This window comes from Urocampus carinirostris, chromosome 9 (assembly GCF_059441175.1).
Source record: "Urocampus carinirostris isolate Australia breed hairy pipefish chromosome 9, RoL_Ucar_1.0, whole genome shotgun sequence".
In the NCBI taxonomy this organism is placed as follows: domain Eukaryota; kingdom Metazoa; phylum Chordata; class Actinopteri; order Syngnathiformes; family Syngnathidae; genus Urocampus; species Urocampus carinirostris.
This window is the reverse complement of record NC_142357.1, coordinates 15,156,434-15,176,646: the sequence shown is the minus strand read 5'-3', so window position 1 is coordinate 15,176,646 and position 20,213 is coordinate 15,156,434. Positions and strand designations below refer to the sequence as shown.

Below are 20,213 nucleotides of genomic sequence, written 5' to 3'. Positions count from 1 at the left end.
CTGAAATCCTCATTGCAGCCTCTGCCAAGCTGTGGCGTGCGCACGTATGTGTCTTTGATGCGCTTGAATAAACCTTTCTTCTTTTTCATCTTTTTGGGGGTTTGGGTTGGCATCTGGACTGTATTTGAAACAGTCCGTTTCCTACTTTCACCATTCTATCCTGGAAAATCTCCAGCACGCGGTTCAAATCACTCTTTTTCTATGCTCTCCCGCCCCTGCTTTGTGCTGTATTTTGATAAAGTTAAGATAAAAGCAGATGGGTACGGTGAAAAAAATATATAAGGCTCTTTGAATTCTGTTGGGCATTGTTATCACAAACTTCAGAGAGAATATTTAATTTCAAACTTTTTAAGAACACCTCAAAGTACGCACCCTACCATTAACATATAAAGTATGTCTATACGTTCCTTTTGAATAACAGCATCGATAGGTATTCCTCAACATTCATTTGGACAGGTAACTTAAAATTAGTTTTACCTGGTTATATCAGTATCAGAAATTATTTCCCCCCCATTTTATTAACACTCCACTTATTGAAACATAAATATTTTGTTTGTTTGTTGTACATGATTCAATTGTTTGTTTGTTTGTACATGATTCAGATTGAATCGTTTCTTGTACATGATTCAATTGTTTGTTTGTTTGTACATGATTCAAATTGAATCGTTTCTCCGGCGCCGTCACGAATGGCAGCCACTCCAGCAGCTCCCGTGTTATTTTCGATTGTTCTCAGTTATTTTCGATTGTTCTTAGCTTAGGGATGCTGCTGGAAAAGTGAATTTCCCTTCGGGGATGAATAAAGTATCTATCTATCTATCTATCTATCTATTATGAAAAGTCCATGCAGCAGAAAAAAAATACAGAATAGTTTGATTTGGTGTCAGCTTGCTCATACTCTGACTAATTCCATTGTTTGAGGTGCGTGTCAAAGCAGAATCTGATCTCACGAGCGCCCTCTGCCACGAGGCAGGAGAATTGCGTGCCTCACTGCTTTCCCCCAGCTCACTAATACATTAAATACTAATTGTATTGTATTCGTAAGTTGGGAGGATTTAGTCATTATGAAATATCAAATCCAAATATAGTGATATTAAATGAGAAAGACATTAAAAATATAACATCACAAATGTATTAAATTGTTGTATATCCGTGATGACAGGTGAGGCACAGAGAAAACCCTGACTGCACATCATAGCTGGGGACAGCTGCAGTTACAGTACAGAAACATCTTGCTACTTTACGCTTCGGTAATCGCTGGGTTGCTCCTTAGCGGATTTTTAAAAGAATTGTCTTTATTATCATTGAAATCAACGCATCACATTGGGTAACAATACACAAAGCAAGCGCTGCACGGGACTGTGTGTGTGAGTGTGGTTGTGTTAGTTAGGTGGGCATGATTAACTACGTGATAGGCTGATATATGTTGTCAGTCAAACACGAATGGCCGCTCAAATCAATGTGGCATCAAAGCAAACTAGGAAGCACAGGAACCGCTAGCCTTTAGCGGGTCATTACCTCGAAGAGAAATTCAATTAAATCGGACTCTGAGGAAAGTGAGAAAACTGGTCTGGCGTAATGATACAGCTAAGCTAACCGCTCTCCTAGGCCACCGCTGCTGACCTTTTTATATTGCCAACGGCATGTCCATTAGCCATGAAATGGATGACAAGGAACAACAACTCGTGGGAAACTGCTACACCTGGGACGGTTTTATTCAAATCACCCAGAGACCTGGCTCAATTCGAGGATAACCAATGCTGACGTGCAGCTAGCCAGCCTTGCTCTAAAATGTTTTCTTTCACTGAAAAGAGATTCATTCCAATTTTGTTTTACTTTTGTATGATGACAATAAAACAACGTAAACTACAATTATGAGTTGTATGTTATTATTTGTTGATCTCTCATTACTATTTTGTTACAGTGATAAAGGGCTTTACAAAAACACTTGACTTGACACTGGTATACTCTAAGTCGGTAATGACGTCACGTCAAAGTAAGTTCAACCCTTGGGGCTTTTAATTAATGTGCAAGGCTACTTCGCGGATTTTCATTTTGAGCTGGCGGTTCTGATTCCCATTAATTGTGAAAACCGAGGGATCTGCTTCTAGAGGTGGACGCAATCCTCTAAAAAGTTTAGCAGTTCCGAGGATGGCCACGAGATGCCTTTTGGCGCTATTTCTCCTGCTTTTGTTTAACAGCGCTACCCTCTCCTCTTGCGAAGAAGAAAAAGCGGACGACGCGCGCAGTCGTTTTGCTATTGTAGTGGTCTGTCTCTGGTCTTTTTCCTTTGCGTAGCATCAAATGTACGACCAGGACGAAGGTGAGTTCCTCAATGTGAATATTTGGCGGAGCTGCCTGCGTTTGAACAAGAAAGCACGTCAGCGTACTGACAATTATCCGACTAAATGGGGTCTTTGCCGACCACTCTGTAGCTCGCGGTTAGCATTGCTAAGCTGAGTTTGGCATCAACTGCGGGCATAATGGCTCCTGACCAACCAAAAAGAATGAAATCTATGTTGCAAAATAAAGTAGTTTGATCTCAAGGCCCTTTGTTTTGCCCCGCTTTAGCCTGATATTTTTTTCTGCTGCGCAATAGTCGTAGAACTTGATATAGCATGAACAGTGTCGCCCTCAGTAATAGCGGCTTGATTTATTTCAAGGGTGTCAAAACTTTTCGGAGAGCGGGTCTGATTTGGTTCGATGAAAATGTGTGAGGGAGGACTATTCAACTAGGCATTCTTTAAACAATCCTTAATAAATTTACCCATCGTGAAAGGTTTGCAATACTTTGCGATCAGCGCCCTGACCTCGTAGCTCGCCTTCGTAGCATTTTCATTTGACTTGTAGTCTCTTGAAAAAGCGCTGCTGTGCCGTTAATAACGCTTCCAGTTGCGTCACATTTTCACAGCATTTGTTTCCAATTAGCTTTTATTAGTCAGCATGTTTTGTCTGGTGGTGCCTCATGATTTTATCTTATTTCAAGATGACCACAGTCTCTTGACAAATTAGGCATACAACGTCTTTTCGGATTTTCGGGAAAAAATACTCCCAATTTCCACTTGTCCTCATAGCAGCGGCTCTAGCAGCCAACTTTCCCTATTTTTCGGAAATGGGGTGGGCCAAAATTCTCACGGAAGGGCAAGGTGGCAAAATGGTTACTGCCATCATCTGGGGACATTGTGATTTCTTTTTGATACAAATGTTTAATACTGCTGTTATTATTACTGACAGGCCCCACACTATTATTTTTTGACAGAGGCTACAGGCCAGTAAAATTTTGATTTGAGGCCGTAACTGGCCCCTAGGCCGGATTTTGGACAAGCCTGATGTATTTATTGACCAGCATCTCTCAGTTTTAGTTTGATGGGAGGTGTTAAATAATTACAAGTGCTGTGACTATGCTTTACCAATTGGGACCCATGCAACATATATTTCAGCATAACATCTATTGCCCTGCACACCGTATTTTACACCAATTTCTTGCAGTCAGTCATGAGTTGTAAACAATATGTGACGTGTGTTGTAGTTCTTTAAATATCAATCAGCCAACAATATTTTTTTAAAAAGCTCAAGACATAATGGCACTCTGAGAGATGCCTGGTAATGCTGCTAGGAGTTGTTACATTTTTACAAAAAAAAAACCTTTAAAAAGTTTTCATTTGTGATATACAAGGCAGGAGGAACTATGACTGGCACATGGCCCAATGAGAAGTGTTTGCATCAAAACTAAAGCAGGAGCATTACTTAAGATGGCAAAGTATCCGTAACTGAATGCTTGTGCTGTATTGTACTGTGGCCTCTGTTGACCATTCTCGCATGTGTAGATAACCAGTACGATGAAGACGACGACGAGATCACGCCAGATCTGTGGCAGGAAGCCTGCTGGATTGTCATCAGGTGTGTAACCTTCTGAAGGAGTTGTTTGTTCGGGTGACTGCATCTCATTTTTTCCCTCAAACGGTTCCCAGTTCGTATTTTGACGAGAAAGGCTTGGTGCGGCAGCAGCTGGATTCATTTGATGAGTTCATCCAAATGTCAGTCCAGAGGATTGTGGAAGATGCGCCGCCCATCGACCTCCAAGCTGAAGCCCAGCACACCTCGGGAGAAGTGGAAGAGCCCGTAAGTTTTGTCCCGCAATGCCATCTGCTAGAAATAAGGAATCGGGGAAAGGGTTTTTCACTTGTTGGCCACTTGCTCATTGCTCCTCGTGTGTTGCAGCCACGTTACCTGTTGAAGTTTGAACAGATCTACCTGTCCAAGCCTACCCACTGGGAAAGAGATGGAGCACCATCCCCGATGATGCCCAACGAGGCCAGACTGCGAAATCTTACGTAGGGCAGCCCGCTGGACTACATTCTCTTGCATCCAGTCTCAACTCATCCTTGTGTCTTCTCTCCCCATCAGGTACTCGGCCCCCCTGTATGTGGACATCACCAAGACCATCATCAAGGAAGGGGAAGAACAACTGCAGACGCAGCACCAAAAGACTTTCATCGGCAAAATTCCCATCATGTTGCGCTCCACCTATTGCCTACTCAGCGGCCTGACTGACAGAGACTTGTGTGAGCTCAACGAGTGCCCACTCGACCCTGGCGGCTACTTTATCATCAACGGCTCAGAGAAGGTGCGCAGATGCACTATTCGGATGCTAGTCTTTTCCATGAGACTGGACTAGAAACAGAATTGATGTTCACATTGGAAAGTTTGTCAAAGTTTGTATTTCCTTAAATCCAGGTCAAATCTCTATCTTTCCACAATGGACTTTTGCCTCTTTGATGAATGTCGTCATACCTGCATGTAGCTCCTGCGCTAATGCTGCTGTTTGTTAAAATCCGCTTAGCTTTCCTTATGAATGTTTTCGTTGTTTCGATGAGAGAAAATAACATAAGAGATCGATAACATGGTTTGAAAGACACTAAATTCCAGAAGCCTCAAATGTTATAAGGAATTCTCCAAATATTTGGAATGGGTCAAAAACACAGACTAGTTGACGTAAAACTGTGCAACTGTCTCCAGGTGCTGATTGCTCAGGAGAAGATGGCCACCAACACAGTATACGTGTTTGCCAAGAAGGATTCCAAGTATGCTTTCACAGGCGAGTGCCGTTCTTGCTTGGAGAATTCGTCGCGTCCCACCAGCACCATTTGGGTCAGCATGATGGCGCGAGGAGGGCAGGTCAGTCAACACGGCTACGGCAAACAATAGGTGGTAACAATGTTGCATCCAACCATTGTTGGTTAGTTGTATTGGAAACTCTCACAGTCAAGACGATAATCTGATCATTGAGCACGTTTACATTGCTTTACATAAACCCTATTTTCCAGACTTTAAATTGTCCATTGTTTTTTTTTATATATAATGGCCGGGGGCGCGATTTATAACTCGGTGAGACTTATCTGTGAAATTATTAACACATTATAATATTGAGTTTTACATTTTTATTACCGGTACAGTATATCATTTTACATGTTTTCACACTAAATTGTAAGAGGACGCTCTTGGACTGTGTTGATAATTTCCACCTTGTAAAACCGGATGGAGGAAGCCGGAGCATCGTTGATCTACTGGTAGTTGTTTACCGGTAGAAGGGACACAGAGGATGAAGATTTGATAGGATTTTGTGATTTGGAATGAAGATGTTAGTTTGGTAAAAAATTCTATATGCTAGAGTTATCTGAATAACTCCTAATATGTTATGTCGTTACTGACTAGCGTGTCTTAAGAAATGCAAATATTTGTAGCATTAGAATACAAATGACATGTATTTTTCTGGTGTTAAAATTTATCAAATAAATTCTCCTCAAAAATGCGACTAATATTCAGAGTTTGACTTATACATGTTTTGCCTTAATTGTGTATTTTTTTGGCTGGTGCAATTTATAGTCCGGAAAATACAGTAAATGGTTTACTGGCAATACTCAGTTTTCATTTGGGTTGCCCCCGACATGTAAATGTGCGCATTTTAATGTACTATGGCCTGTGTCACATTAGTGGCACAGCCTGCCGTCAAACACAAGTAAGTAATCATACTTTTTTGTGTTGCAGGGGGTGAAGAAGAGCGCCATTGGCCAGCGGATCGTGTCCACGCTGCCATACATTCGCCAGGAAGTTCCCATCATCATTGTCTTCAGAGCGCTGGGCTTTGTGTCGGACAGAGATATTCTGGAGCACATCATCTACGACTTTGATGACCCCGAGATGATGGAGATGGTGCGTAACGAAGTTTTGGGCTTCCGGCGCAGAGCCGCCGCCTCCTGACTCACCCGTCTTTACCCGCTTAGGTCAAGCCCTCGCTGGACGAAGCGTTTGTCATCCAGGAGCAGAACGTGGCCCTGAACTTCATTGGCTCCAGAGGTGCCAAGCCGGGAGTCACCAAAGAGCGCCGAATCAAGTACGCCAAAGAGGTCCTGCAAAAAGAAATGCTGCCACATGTTGGTGTCAGTGACTTCTGTGAGACAAAGAAAGCCTACTTCCTTGGGTGAGCAAACAGTTGAGGGTTTTCAATGCTTATTAAGTTTCAGGACAAATGGAATGGACAGGAGCCAGATTTGTTGTTTGCTGCGAAGGCTTCGTCGTGTTAACCCTGTAGTGTTAGCATTCCTCACAGCAAAGCACTTGTCATGTTTCACACTTATGATGCCTGAAACACCCAAACTTTGCGTTCCGTTTCAAGCGTGGATTCTGCCTTTTGCCTTTAGGTACATGGTCCACAGACTGCTGCTGGCTGCTTTGGGCAGACGAGAGCTGGACGACAGAGATCATTACGGAAACAAGAGGCTGGACCTGGCTGGCCCGCTCCTGGCCTTCCTCTTTAGAGGGTTGGTGGCCTATTTCCTTGTGTGCTTATTGTTTTGCATCACTGGCTGAAACTTAGGCTGTTTATTTCTCATCAGGATGTTTAAGAACCTGCTGAAGGAGATAAGGATATACGCGCAGAAATTCATTGACAGAGGCAAGGATTTCAACCTGGAACTGGCAATCAAGACCAGGATCATCTCGGACGGCCTCAAGTACTCACTAGCCACTGGAAATTGGGGGGATGTCAAGAAGGCCCACCAGGCCCGGGCCGGCGTGTCCCAGGTTTGGCTTTCTTGGCACAAGCGCTGGCTGTTCCACCGATCTGACCTAGATACTCTTCTCACAGGTGCTTAACCGCCTTACCTTCGCTTCCACCCTGTCTCACTTGCGCCGCGTCAACTCTCCAATCGGGCGCGATGGCAAGCTCGCCAAACCAAGACAGCTGCACAACACCTTATGGGGGATGGTGTGTCCAGCCGAGACTCCAGAGGTGGGTGTTCTTTGCCACAATTGCGCCAAATTGTGGCCGCCAGACAGCAGATTAAGTGTGTGCGTGTCTTTGGTCCGTAGGGTCATGCCGTGGGCCTGGTAAAGAACTTGGCCCTGATGGCTTACATTTCTGTTGGATCTCAACCTTCTCCCATCCTGGAGTTCTTAGAAGAGTGGAGCATGGAAAACCTTGAAGAGATCTCGCCTGCCGCCATTGCTGAGTCGGTCAAACACATATACGTGAAAGTTACTATGCTGCCACAAGTCTTATCGTTTTAATGATCAATTGTTGGCTACCACTGTATTTAACTTATATATTTTTGTGAGAAAACTTTAAGTCGGGCGTTCGCGTGCGTGTTTGTGTGTGAGAGATTGAACAGAAACTATTATTCTAAAACCCACCAAAGACAACTGTGTCCAAAGTGTCTTTGCTCCTGAGCCTTTTTCCCCATTTCAACAATTTACTAGGGTTTATCTTAGAAAATGTATCCCCACCATACTTTTACACTACTGTTGGGCCAAAAATCTAGTTGTGTGTTTACCGTTGATCATTTGTGGTAGTGCCACAAAGATCTTTGTGAACGGCTGCTGGGTCGGAATCCACAAGGATCCGGAGCAGCTGATGAACACGCTGCGGAAACTACGCCGCCAAATGGACATCATCGTGTCTGAGGTGACTCACTCGGCATGATGACGCATGCTGCTCTTTGTCTCAATCTGTTTACGCTCCTCAACTGCCTTTGACTTTTTAGGTGTCAATGATCAGAGACATCAGAGAGCGCGAGATTCGGATCTACACTGATGCTGGACGCATCTGCAGACCGCTGCTGATTGTCGAAAAGCAGAAATTGTTGCTCAAGAGGCGCCACATCGACCAGCTCAAAGAGCGAGAGTACAACAACTACAGGTGAGGCTGTACACGGCAGCTCATTTTCATATCATTCAGATAATAACAGTGAAGAGGCTGTCCAGAAAATAAAGCTTAAAGAGTTCAAATATAGTAAAGTATCCAAGTGGTACTTACTGAGTTTGCAAAACAAATGTGAGCTGTGAGTCTAAACTAACCTTGCTTTTTCTCAGCTGGCAAGACTTGGTGGCGAGCGGCGTGGTGGAGTACATTGACACTCTTGAAGAGGAGACAGTGATGCTGGCCATGACCCCCGATGATCTTCAGGAGAAAGGTGTGGCTTACTGTTCCACCTACACCCACTGCGAAATCCACCCGTCCATGATACTGGGAGTGTGCGCATCTATCATTCCTTTCCCTGATCACAACCAGGTAAGTCATTGCTCTGCTCTAAACCAGTGCTTCTCAATTATTTTCTCTCGCGCCCCCTCAAGAAGACTGTACCGTCATTATTTTCTCATGGAGTCGATTCATACTCGATTCTTAAAGCTATATGCACGGCGTGGAGGTCAAATGTAAACAAAACACTGCCAATGAGGGCGCAACTTTTCGCTAGTGTAGTGGAGGCGAAATTGTACTTTATTCTTTGGAAAGTTGATCATCTCATCAAATCTATTTTGGCTCAGACTAGTACGTTTCCCAACAAGTAAGCCAGACTTATTGTTCTTAGTTTATGTCTGCCTTCAGTCTCCTAGAAACACGTACCAGTCGGCTATGGGCAAGCAGGCCATGGGCGTATACATCACCAACTTCCACGTTCGCATGGACACGCTGGCACACGTCTTGTACTACCCTCAGAAGCCTCTCGTCACCACGCGGTCTATGGAGTACTTACGATTCAGGGAACTGCCAGCAGGTAGGCGTGTGGCGCTGCTGTTTGCTGACCATCCCCCGCTAACCTTTGCTTCCATCCGGCGACAGGCATCAACTCTATCGTGGCCATCGCCTCGTACACGGGATACAACCAAGAGGACTCTGTCATTATGAACCGTTCGGCTGTGGACCGAGGCTTCTTCAGGTCTGTCTTCTATCGTTCCTACAAGGAACAGGAGTCCAAGAAGGGGTTCGACCAGGAAGAAATCTTTGAGAAGCCCAGCAAGGAAACATGCCAAGGTGAGCGCTGACGCACCTTTCTCACTCTTGTTTTTAATTGTCATATTGAGCCAGCATCATCTCTGATGCCAAAGTTCTGCGGGGTTATCTCGTCTTGATATCACAGCTATAATATTTGTTTTTTAACAAGTTTGGAGCTAGCTGTTCAAATGTATATGGATGGACACACTTTTGCATACTTATCTCAGTCAAATGTCCACTTACAGAAAACATCATTTTGCTAAATTATAAACAAGAATTCTGCTTTTAAGGATCTAATTTTTGGTCCGCACAATATAGGTCCAGAAAAAAAGTGACAAGTCAATGAATTGAAGTGGAGGCTTGGTCAGTGAGTGGCCGCTGAGAATGGCTTCTGTGCATGTCCACAAGTCGGCGGGTTCTTCACAAATCAATTACATGCAGTTCATGGTCTTTAAGTACCGTATTTTCCGCACTATAAGGCGCACCGGGTTATAGGGCACACCCCGAAAAAATAGTTTTTGGTCCTATTTTTGACATACATAAGACGCACCGGATTATAAGGCGCTACAATGGGAACGTGGACAAAACAGTCAGATAGTTCAGTCCAACTTATTACCCCCTTAACATTCCCAAAGACGCAAATACGTGTCGAGAACACGTGCGGATGCGGTGTCCGTACGATGTCACTCAAATGCATCGTTCCATCATTCGGAAGGTTAAAGTCTTGGGATTCAAGAAATGCCAAACATTCCTTAGTGTCTATTTTCTTTTTCGCTCGCAACTTTACTGTGCATATGACAATAAACACTTGGAATTGAGTTTAATTTAAAAATAGACACTCCATTCCATCCATTATCTGCACCGCTTATCACAGAAACATCGAGTTCAGTCTGAAACAAGATACAGGGACAATATAAAACCCGGAGTAGCTCACCGAAGTCGTTGTGTTCATAATAATGTGCAGCCAATGTCCTCTTATATCCGTGAGTGTAGTAAATCCAGGAGAATAAAATATTTACAAATACAGAATAGAAAAAAAACCTTCCTTTATGCCGTCAGCCACGTGCTATACGCATTCATCTTTTTTGTCCAATTGCAGGCTTTGTTTTGCCGTTCAAGCCAATGCCAGCCTGTAAATGATAAAAAGGATCCTCCCCTTGACCTCCGAATAACTTTAGCCAATAGTGATCCATTCAAATGATGATTGACACATTGGTTAGCCAATGAAACGCCGGTAAATAAATCCCAGCATACACCGCGTACAACTTGGCGTTCGGGGGAAAATCTAGTCGGCGGCGGCAAGTTATTTTGCAAGACTTTGCGAATTAATTTTGTTCCATAAATAAGGCGCACTGTATTATAAGGCGCATGGTCAGCTTTTGAAAAAAATAAAGGCTTTTAGGTGCGCTTTATAGTGCGGAAAATACGGTAAATATTTGGATTGGGGCATTCAGTTTCTTAAAAATACAAAAAAAATATATTCATGTCATGTGACTAGGACACACACGCATCATGATATCCTCCTCTTATATCTTAGGACGCCAAACTATGTTACCATCTCATCATGTCTCATCCGCTTGGTATAATGTAACACCCATGCCCATTTTCAGGGATGCGCCACGCCATCTACGACAAACTGGATGATGACGGTCTGATCGCCCCTGGCGTGCGCGTTTCGGGCGAGGATGTCATCATCGGCAAGACTGTTACTCTGCCCGACAACGACGACGAGCTGGACAGCAGCAATCGGCGTTACACCAAGCGCGACTGCAGCACTTTTCTTCGCACCAGCGAGACTGGAATTGTGGACCAGGTCATGGTCACGCTCAATCAGGAAGGCTACAAGTTCTGCAAAATACGGGTGAGTCCTGCCCCCACCGTTGTCGGTTCGCTTAACATAACATCTTTGGCCTTTGCTTTTGCAGGTCCGTTCAGTCCGGATCCCTCAAATCGGAGACAAGTTTGCCAGTAGGCACGGACAGAAGGGAACTTGCGGCATCCAGTACAGACAGGAGGTAATGTGATAGCGCTGAGCGGAAGTTGACAGGTGGTAAACCAGTGTTTCTTTGTCTGACAGGACATGCCTTTTACATGCGAGGGCATTACACCCGACATCATCATCAACCCGCACGCCATTCCGTCCAGAATGACAGTTGGCCATCTTATCGAGTGCCTGCAAGGCAAGGTGAGTAGCCGTGTACCCACGTTGGGATCTGCCTCGAGACCAGATCAGCTCTGCCTTGTAGCCTCACTTGCTGTTCTTCCCCACAGGTGTCTGCCAATAAGGGTGAGATTGGTGACGCTACACCTTTCAATGACGCAGTCAACGTGCAGAAGGTCTCCAACCTGCTCTCGGAGTACGGTTATCACCTGAGGGGTAACGAGGTGAGCACCGTTTGGACAGTTGACATTTTTAAGTGTCTGATCCACTGAAATGTGGATGGGTGGCTGGTTTTCAGGTTCTGTACAACGGTTTCACTGGCCGCAAGCTGACGTCACAGATCTTCATTGGGCCCACCTACTACCAGCGACTCAAGCACATGGTGGACGACAAAATCCATTCCAGGGCACGCGGACCTGTGCAGATCCTTAATAGGCAGCCCATGGAGGGACGATCCCGGTGAGACTATGACTATATGGACTCCTTTAGACACATACACATTTCAGGCTATGGTTTAAGACTGTAGTATGTACATGATTTGCATACTATATTAGCCAACCTGGCTTTTTATATGTGACCACTAAAAGTGCATTGCCTCATTCCTTAGTCAATACTTCCCGATCATCAAATTGCCACATGGGCCAATATGGTTGGGCAGATCAATCCAAATATTGCTAATATCGATACTGCTACTTGAATTGGATCACTACAATAGTCCAGCGATCCATACTTTACTCCCCCACCAATTTCCTCAAAGCACTGCTGCTCGATGTGGATAGACCAGCCTCTATTTGATCCAGCCTCTTTTATATGATGCCTCGGTGTGTGACTTGAAAGGCACACTTGTAATACCTATGTTTAATCTCAGAATTGTGTTGTCCCCCCCCTTGCCTGCCCGTCCGTGTGTTCGAACAGCGTGTGTTTTGTGTTTCAGTGACGGTGGCCTTCGTTTTGGCGAGATGGAGCGTGATTGCCAGATTGCTCACGGCGCTGCTCAGTTCCTGCGCGAGCGTCTCTTCGAGGCGTCCGATCCCTACCAGGTACACGTGTGCAACCTGTGTGGGCTGATGGCCATCGCCAACACACGCACGCATACGTACGAGTGCCGCGGCTGCCGCAACAAGACTCAGGTAATGCACAAAAACACGCTCGCAAGAAACGATTCAATTGCTCTTGTGTGTCGGATTCTGACAATGTTGCAAAACGGCCAATCACAGAACTGGACTGTTTGACAGTTTAGGGATTTACGTCGGGCGTTTTCAAAACCCGAAATGTCGGCTTTTAGCCTCACTGCTCTTCCCATTTGTTGGCCTCAATCCAAGCTGACTTGAAATATACTCTCACAAGCAAATGAATTGGTTCATCTACTAAAGTCATGAGAGTTATGTGTAATTGAATTTGGTCGTTTGACAGCTTATTCGAAAGGCTCACGTAGAGATGTACAATAAGCAGAGGTTCACTTTTTTCAAATTAAAGCTACAAAGATATAGAAAAAAAAGTAAAAGCTGTTCAGTGTGGATTCCTTTAGAACAGGGTTGTTATACTCATTTTTACTGAGGGCCACATAAGTTAGTGACTTCAAAATGTAATTAAGTTGTATGTAAAGTAAATAACTACTGCATATTGGGAAATAATTCTGAAATTTAGTACTTCTTACAGTCACAAACATTACAATTCCGAATATACTTCGGTCTGCATCAAATTTGCTATTCTCGGGCATTATTTTGATTATTTCTTAATTCCAATCATTGGTACTGATAGGAAAACAATGCCATGCATTGGCACTAAGCTGTCACTTAGTTAACAGGCATTATGGGATGTGTAATTTTTGATTAGAGCATTCTTGACCCAATAGACAAACTGACATTTTAAGCATGGGCCACATAAAATGATGCGGAGGCCAACATTTACATGAGGCCCATGAATTTAACACGTCTTTAATAACTTGATAACATAGTTTGACATCCTATCTCATCATGCCTCATCTGATTAATGAAAAGGTGGTCGTGGGCGCTTGCAAGGACCCGAAAATCTTTCATGTGACAGCAGCAAGTAATTGATGAAAGGACGAGTTTTGTAACATTGTTAAATATACTTCTTGCCATTTAAATCTTGGTTCATATGTTGATGAAAATTACATTTTTACCTAATACTTGGATGATACTGGAAAAATCCTTGTGATGTGATTTCTGTTTTTGAGTCTTCAGCTTCTGTCCTTTTTGCCGTTTTCAGATCTCGCTGGTGCGCATGCCGTATGCCTGCAAGCTTCTTTTCCAGGAGTTAATGTCCATGAGCATCGCTCCTCGCATGATGACGACGTAGCCAGCCTGGACATTTTCCATCATGTTTCGTTTCTTTGTCATTTGTAATCTTTAATAAAAGTGACTTTAGTGCACTATTTTACATTGCAGGTGTGCTTTATCCGGATTTGTTGCTTAAAGGTTAGAAAAGTTACGTTTAGATTTTATAGTTTGCAACAACTGTTTACCGTAAAATTCAGACTATAATGTGCACCTGATTATAAGCCGCACCGGGTATATTTTTTAAAGAATAAACATTTTGTACCCACATAAGCCGTAGCTGACTATAAGCCGCATGTGCCCACATTGAAACGTGAGAATTTTACAAAGAAAGATGGTACACAGTTTTCCATACGTGTCTACGATGTTACTAGCCAATGCAATTTGTCGTGGCAAATTTAATTGGGTAGCTTATACTCTTGTGATTCAAGATATAACCATCTCAAAATATACTCATCAGAGAAACACCACTGTTACTCTTATACAAGTTACCCAAAAGCTATAAAGCTGAGGTAACTAATCATTACGTCCCTCGGCTGTCTTCATCTTCTTTGAATGTCTGCGAAAATGGCTTTGTTACATCAAGGACAATCCATAGAATCCAACTGTGCCAAATATTTATTCCAAAAAAACAATAATGCAGACAGATAAATAATAATAATAATAATAATAATAATTTCCTTGTATTGTCATTCTGTGTAACAATGTACACAGAACGAAATGTCGATTGCACCTGACCCGATGCAGCCGCAGCCAAGAGAGGGCGCCGCCGACCACTTTTTAAGTCTTAGGAATGACTCGGCCGGGGCGCGAACCCGAACCTCCCAGTCTCAAAGCGGGCGCCTTACCATCTAGGCTACTGAGCTGGTATCCGCCTTAAACATTTCTGTCTCATTGGGCGTTGCTTATTTGCCATGTTTTGCCACATTATTTCCGTTCACAGATAGACTTGAAGAATTATTCCCAATATGGTGGATAGCCTTCCCCTTTTAACACAATTTCTATGATAATTGTCTGTTCAGGCTAGTTTTATTAAGATAGATAGATAGATAGATAGATAGATACTTTATTCATCCCCGAAGGGTAATGCACAAAGCGCATAGTTACATTAAACTTGCGTCTTCCTGGACCCATATATTGCACCTGTCTTACTACTCGTATTGCTCTGGTGCCTCTGGTGGCAGTTAAAAAAAAACATACATTAGCCTGACATTGCATTAGCAGCAAGGTTGAAAGCTTGGGAAAGAAGATGCGGCTTACAGTCCGAATTTTACGGTTATTGGATGTTTTTTGTAGTTTTCCAAGAAAAGCAAGTGCTCTTAAATGAAGCAGCAGAACAATGATCGATACACACCAGCAAGTCCACCTCTGAAAGGCTGAAAAAAGGGTTCTGGAGTGGCCATGTCAATGTCTGGATCTAAACCCAAGAGAAATGCCGTGTGTTGACTAGGGCCAGAGTGGACCCCCTTTTCAGCCCGCGAGTTTAGCTATGGAGGAGAAATCTGAATGAATGGAACAGCAGCGAGCACTTATGGTGCATTTTTCTATCTATCGATCTATCTACCCTGGTCATATCCTTTGAGAGGGGTGACGGACAGTAAGACAAACACAAAAACAAAATAAAAAAGGGTAAATAGGTTCAGGGGGAAATTACGTTTTCATATAGAGCCAGATTTTTTTGTGCCTTAGTGAATAGCATCAAGATTTTAAAACTCTGTTTTGTATTTTTGGGGGGTTGTCTCTTTTGACATTAAAATTGGTTTGATCATATGAACATTTTGGTGAGGGATAAATATGCAAAAGATACAGAAATCAGGAAGGGGAAAATACTTTTTCACAGCACTGTATCCTGCAATTGGCTGCAGTTCTGGAGGCGTGAGCTGCCGCCTTTCAAATATGAAAAAAACTTGCAGCTATGTACCGTGAACTTTGACTTGGAGGTATTTCATGAACCTGGGTGAAGATAAAGTGTTCTTGTATGCTCCATTTTAGCTATCAATGTGTTAACAAGACACAAGCATACATTGGAACTCTCTGTTTTTACGACTGTATATCAATTCACAGGACTATCTCATTGACCTGCTCCGTCCAGTCGTGCGCCATGAACTTTGACCGCTGAATCGGAGTGTGTGGAAAGTCAACAATTGTGCACACGCACATTGAGTTCCATGTTTTTGAACATTAAGATGTCACCTTTCATGCGATCATTTGGCCCCAAAACACCTTTACAATAGAGTTTTGATCCGACCTTTAATGGTTCAAGCCCGGTGCGATTTTAGGTTCTACGTTTTGGGGGGGTTGTGCACCCAGAGTGTCTGTCTGGTTAATTTCTTTTTTCACTTAAAGTGATTGAGAATCATTTACGACTGTTCGGAAGTATCAATTCCCATGTGCGAACATCATATTACACTTTGTGGTTAGCAGAAACACACACGGTTTTTACTCGTTTATTTCAATTAGAGCACACACAAACATTCAGAATAAGAAGCATGGAACATATTAGAAAATCGTGCATTCTATTCAACACTTCACATAGTTTTTTTATTAGTATAACATATCCTGACCATAATACTCCGAAGCTCCCACAGACTTTGCCGTTCTGCAGCAAGTGACACTGGCCGAGCAGAAGAGCGGGGAGGGGGACTGAAGTGCGTTGTTCACATTTTTGTTTTGATTTACTTCTTATTTTTTTAAATAGTGTTTTATAAATCATTTTTAGGGGTGGTTGGGTTGAATTTGGTTATGCTTGAGCACCCCCAAAATGGGCTGTTTACTCCCATGCACTAACTCACTGTTGTGAAGTAGCCCCACTACACACATTTTAGGTCGGCTACTCAAAACATCAAAATCAAAGCACTGGTCGCCTTAACTTTGATGAGGACAACGTCAGACATGAGTATTTCCTTTTCAGTGTACATCTCCACGAGGCACCCTAAAGTTTCTGAGACAGTAAATTTCTTGGCCTAGTTTTCACACATTTTAAAGCAGAGAAGCTCCACTCACATGCAACCTGAGTACAGGAAAGGGTCAACAGGACGGGTTATGTCCATGGTTACAGCATATTGTCTGCAGATGTGAAGTCATTGTGAAGAGAAATCTTTACGTTTTAGCAGCAAGAAGCAGTAGTGATTCAAAATTCAATTTCTTGGAGGGAGCTATTCGTGATTTATAAAAAAAATATTTTTGACCCCGACCTCCCATCCCGTCTATCGACTTGTTTTTAGACCCCGACCACGTTTTGCCCTCCTGTCCCTGCTATCGACCTTTTTTTTTAACGTCTACTACTCTACGATCTCCTGCTCCGGAAGATCCACTTCCGCATTTGGAACACGTTCCGATTCTGTGAATGGCTTGCTTCCCGCGTCCAGCGAGCACCGGATCGTGGGCGCTGCCTTTCCTCTATATCTCAATAAACTTGTGGTTAACGTTACGCATCTGGGTCCTAATTCCGTTCTGGCCGTGACACTTATACCAATAATACATCAAATTCATTTCCCTTTACAAAATATAGCTGCTGTCTTTACCTTTAAATCCAAACATGATATTTTCCATAATATTACATATGTTAAATGGCAATATACAATTTCTTTGATTTTTGTTTCCTGATTGTAAAAAGGCCATTTATAGGTGCGCCAAATACTGATATCTTGAAAAAGACCAGTATCAGTACGCAAGCTTCCCAATGCCTTAAAGAGCATTGAATCAGGTTTCTTAAATATCAAGTAGTGCTTCCTCACGGTAAAATAAATTGATTCATCAATAAAAAATATATATTAATTTGAAAAACAAGTAAAAATTCACAAACTATCACATGTTTTAAATTCTCATAGTTTGAAGAAATTACTTTAACATTACTTTAAAAAGTAATAGTCAAAGTTACTCACTACTACTTCCAAAAAGTAACTGAGTTAGTAACTGAGTTACTTTCAAGTAAAAGTAACTAGTTACTAGGGAAAGTAACTATTTCCGTGACTTAAAAAAGAAGTTGTATGTCAAAAAAATTGAAATTTTCTGAGCAGTATTCAAGTCAGTTAAACGGAGGACAGGTAATTGTGTTATAGAACCTTATAATACTTGTTGCACCTCACCGGCGACAGATGGATCCTACACTTGAAACAGAATATATAGTTAACAATATAAGAAATAACAATCAGAAGTAAACAATATGAAGTGAGTTTAATAAAATAAATCTAACTCCAATGGTCCGTTGTTGAGATGGGAATTCTGACTCTTTTTAGACAACCAGCTTTTTCGGCTTGGCTCCCAAATGGCTCTTTAGGTTGTTTTTGTCGTTTAATTCATATATCACTTTTTGGTATGAATTATTTTGAATTACTTAAAAATGGTAAAATAAATAATTAACACGTACACTTTAATACTGGGGCAGCACGGCAGCGCAGTGGATAGCGCGTGTGCGGCAGTTTTAAGGTCTTGGGAACCTCCTGTGTGGGTTCAAATCCAGCTTCCTGTGCGGAGTTTGTATGTTCTCCCAGTGCTTGCGTGGGTTTCCTCCGGACACTCCGGTTTCCTCCCACATTCTAAAGACATGCATTTCAGGTGTATAGGCCGGTCCAGATTGTCCCTAGGTGTGAATGAGCGAGCGAGTTGTCTGTCCTTGTGTGCCCTGCGATTGACTGGCAACCAGTTCAGGGTGTCCCCTGCCCACTGCCCGATGGTTGCTAGGCAGTGCAGCTAATTCAGATTTCAGATTTCAGATCTACTTTATTGTCATTCTAGTACACGTGTATACAGAACGAAATGTCGATACATCTGACCCGCACAGTTTCCTTGAATGTACAGATATAAGTAAAAGTTGTATTGTATTATGGCTACGTATAGTATTTTACCATAGTGCCGATAGTGCAAGAGGAGAGGAGTAGCTAACCGGATGTGCAAAATGGGCAGTCAGGTTAACAAGTCAGGTAAACAGTAACATTAACACTGTAACAATAACGCTCTAAGTACAGTAGTGCAGGGAGCAAATGTGCAAGGAGTGGCAAGCTATAATGAGATGAGATGAGATGAGATGAGACTTTAATACTGAAAAACAAATGAAACACAAATTCAAGTATTTATCAATCTAAAAAGAAAAATATTTCAAAAATTGTCAAGAACCGGAAAAGCCTTTTATTTTAAGGGAAATGGGGAGTCATGCACGTTAGACAGCGGTCTCGCGTGGAAAGACAGGAAGCCAGAGACAAACGAGATAGATTACAATTGCCCGAGCAGATATCATACAGATGGGGTCGATACCGGACAGGACGGAACAGACAGGATTGATAATGAAACAGGATATCGAAATTAAACAAGCCAAACTAGACGGGAGCGAAAACTGGAGAAAATAATAAACAGGACAAAAATAGACAGCAACAAAACTGGAAACCGATATTAAACAGGACAAAATAAATGAGAACAATACCGGACAGGAAATACCAACAGGAAAACAGGACCGAGTCAGAACCCACTTCTTGTGGGGCAGAGGTTCGTTGATGGACTGACAAGCACTGAGTTTAAATAGACGTAAAGCCAATCTGTCAATGAGCCGCAGCTGGCGCCAAACGGGCGGGGCCAATTGGGCGCCACGTCAACAGCACGGATCCCTGAAAAAAATGCATTTTGACCGACCACAAGAGAAAAATAGCGTCTCGAAGGGAACTGGCTCTCGATTGGTGGGTAGTTGGCTCCCACTTCCAAGAGACGGCTCATAGAGCCGTTTCGTTTGTGAACGATATGAGTCGGTTGTGACGCAGCCCTCATTCGCCTTTTCGTTCGGGGGATTAGTTAGTATCTGTACTCGCTATCTAACTATACGGTTGTCTCTATTTTGAATGATGATACGAACCAAAAAGACGTGATGTAGACAACTCGGAGGAGAGCTGAAAACCGTGACGCTGGTGTGCCGGGACACGCCACCATTGGCATTCTACACCCAAAGTAACACACCGCTTTTGATCGTCAGTAACGATAACGGCGTTGTAACGGCGGGAAAAAGTAATACGTTAAATTTTCCCGTTACTGGAAAAAATAACTCCGCTACATAACGCCGTTATTTATTCCCAACACTGGAAATTTGTATTGATTTGACCTAACATGAGGCTCACCTAGAGGCAGCTAAAGATATACCTAAAAACAAAAACCTTGTGAAAGGCTGGGATAAATATTACACACTGTCCCTTTAAAAAAATCGGCTATATTACTCTGAACACAACACTTAAAAAAGTCTGAAGGCTCTCAGAAACAGGCACTTTCAGATGACATTTATTCATTAATTTAATGAAGAATAAGGGCTTTATTGATCCATCGTGAATATTGAAAACAAAAATAATTAATTGTACTATTGATTATTCTTCTTTTTTAACAAATTGTTTTCCATTTTTTTTTCAAGGTTTTAGAGGTGGATTAAGTTGAAAATGCCACCACCTTTTCAGCTCAACCAGAATTGAGCTAAGCCCAACCTGCACAATGATGCAATGTTGCACAAAGG

At 42.7% G+C, this 20,213-nt stretch overlaps 1 protein-coding gene across 1 annotated transcript; it reads left to right on the top strand.

Annotated features, from left to right (window-relative positions):
- The first annotated feature begins 2,179 nt into the window (after positions 1–2,179).
- polr2b (RNA polymerase II subunit B) lies at positions 2,180–13,827 on the top strand. The gene is made up of 24 exons (XM_088344621.1): positions 2,180–2,320; positions 3,825–3,897; positions 3,969–4,119; positions 4,219–4,331; positions 4,405–4,624; positions 5,017–5,175; positions 6,046–6,210; positions 6,282–6,478; positions 6,699–6,818; positions 6,894–7,080; positions 7,145–7,288; positions 7,369–7,508; positions 7,849–7,960; positions 8,040–8,194; positions 8,368–8,566; positions 8,882–9,050; positions 9,116–9,307; positions 10,879–11,129; positions 11,194–11,283; positions 11,346–11,453; positions 11,540–11,653; positions 11,728–11,888; positions 12,364–12,559; positions 13,662–13,827. The coding sequence occupies exons 1-24, from the start codon at positions 2,302–2,304 to the stop codon at positions 13,749–13,751; spliced, it is 3,525 nt and encodes a 1,174-aa protein (XP_088200747.1). The 5' UTR covers positions 2,180–2,301; the 3' UTR covers positions 13,752–13,827.
- The last annotated feature ends 6,386 nt before the right edge of the window (positions 13,828–20,213 follow it).

Coding starts and splice junctions, on each gene's coding strand:
- polr2b (XM_088344621.1), top strand. Junction 6,479..6,698: donor AAGAAAGCCTACTTCCTTGG/GTGAGCAAACAG, acceptor TTTTGCCTTTAG/GTACATGGTCCACAGACTGC. Junction 9,308..10,878: donor CAGCAAGGAAACATGCCAAG/GTGAGCGCTGAC, acceptor GCCCATTTTCAG/GGATGCGCCACGCCATCTAC.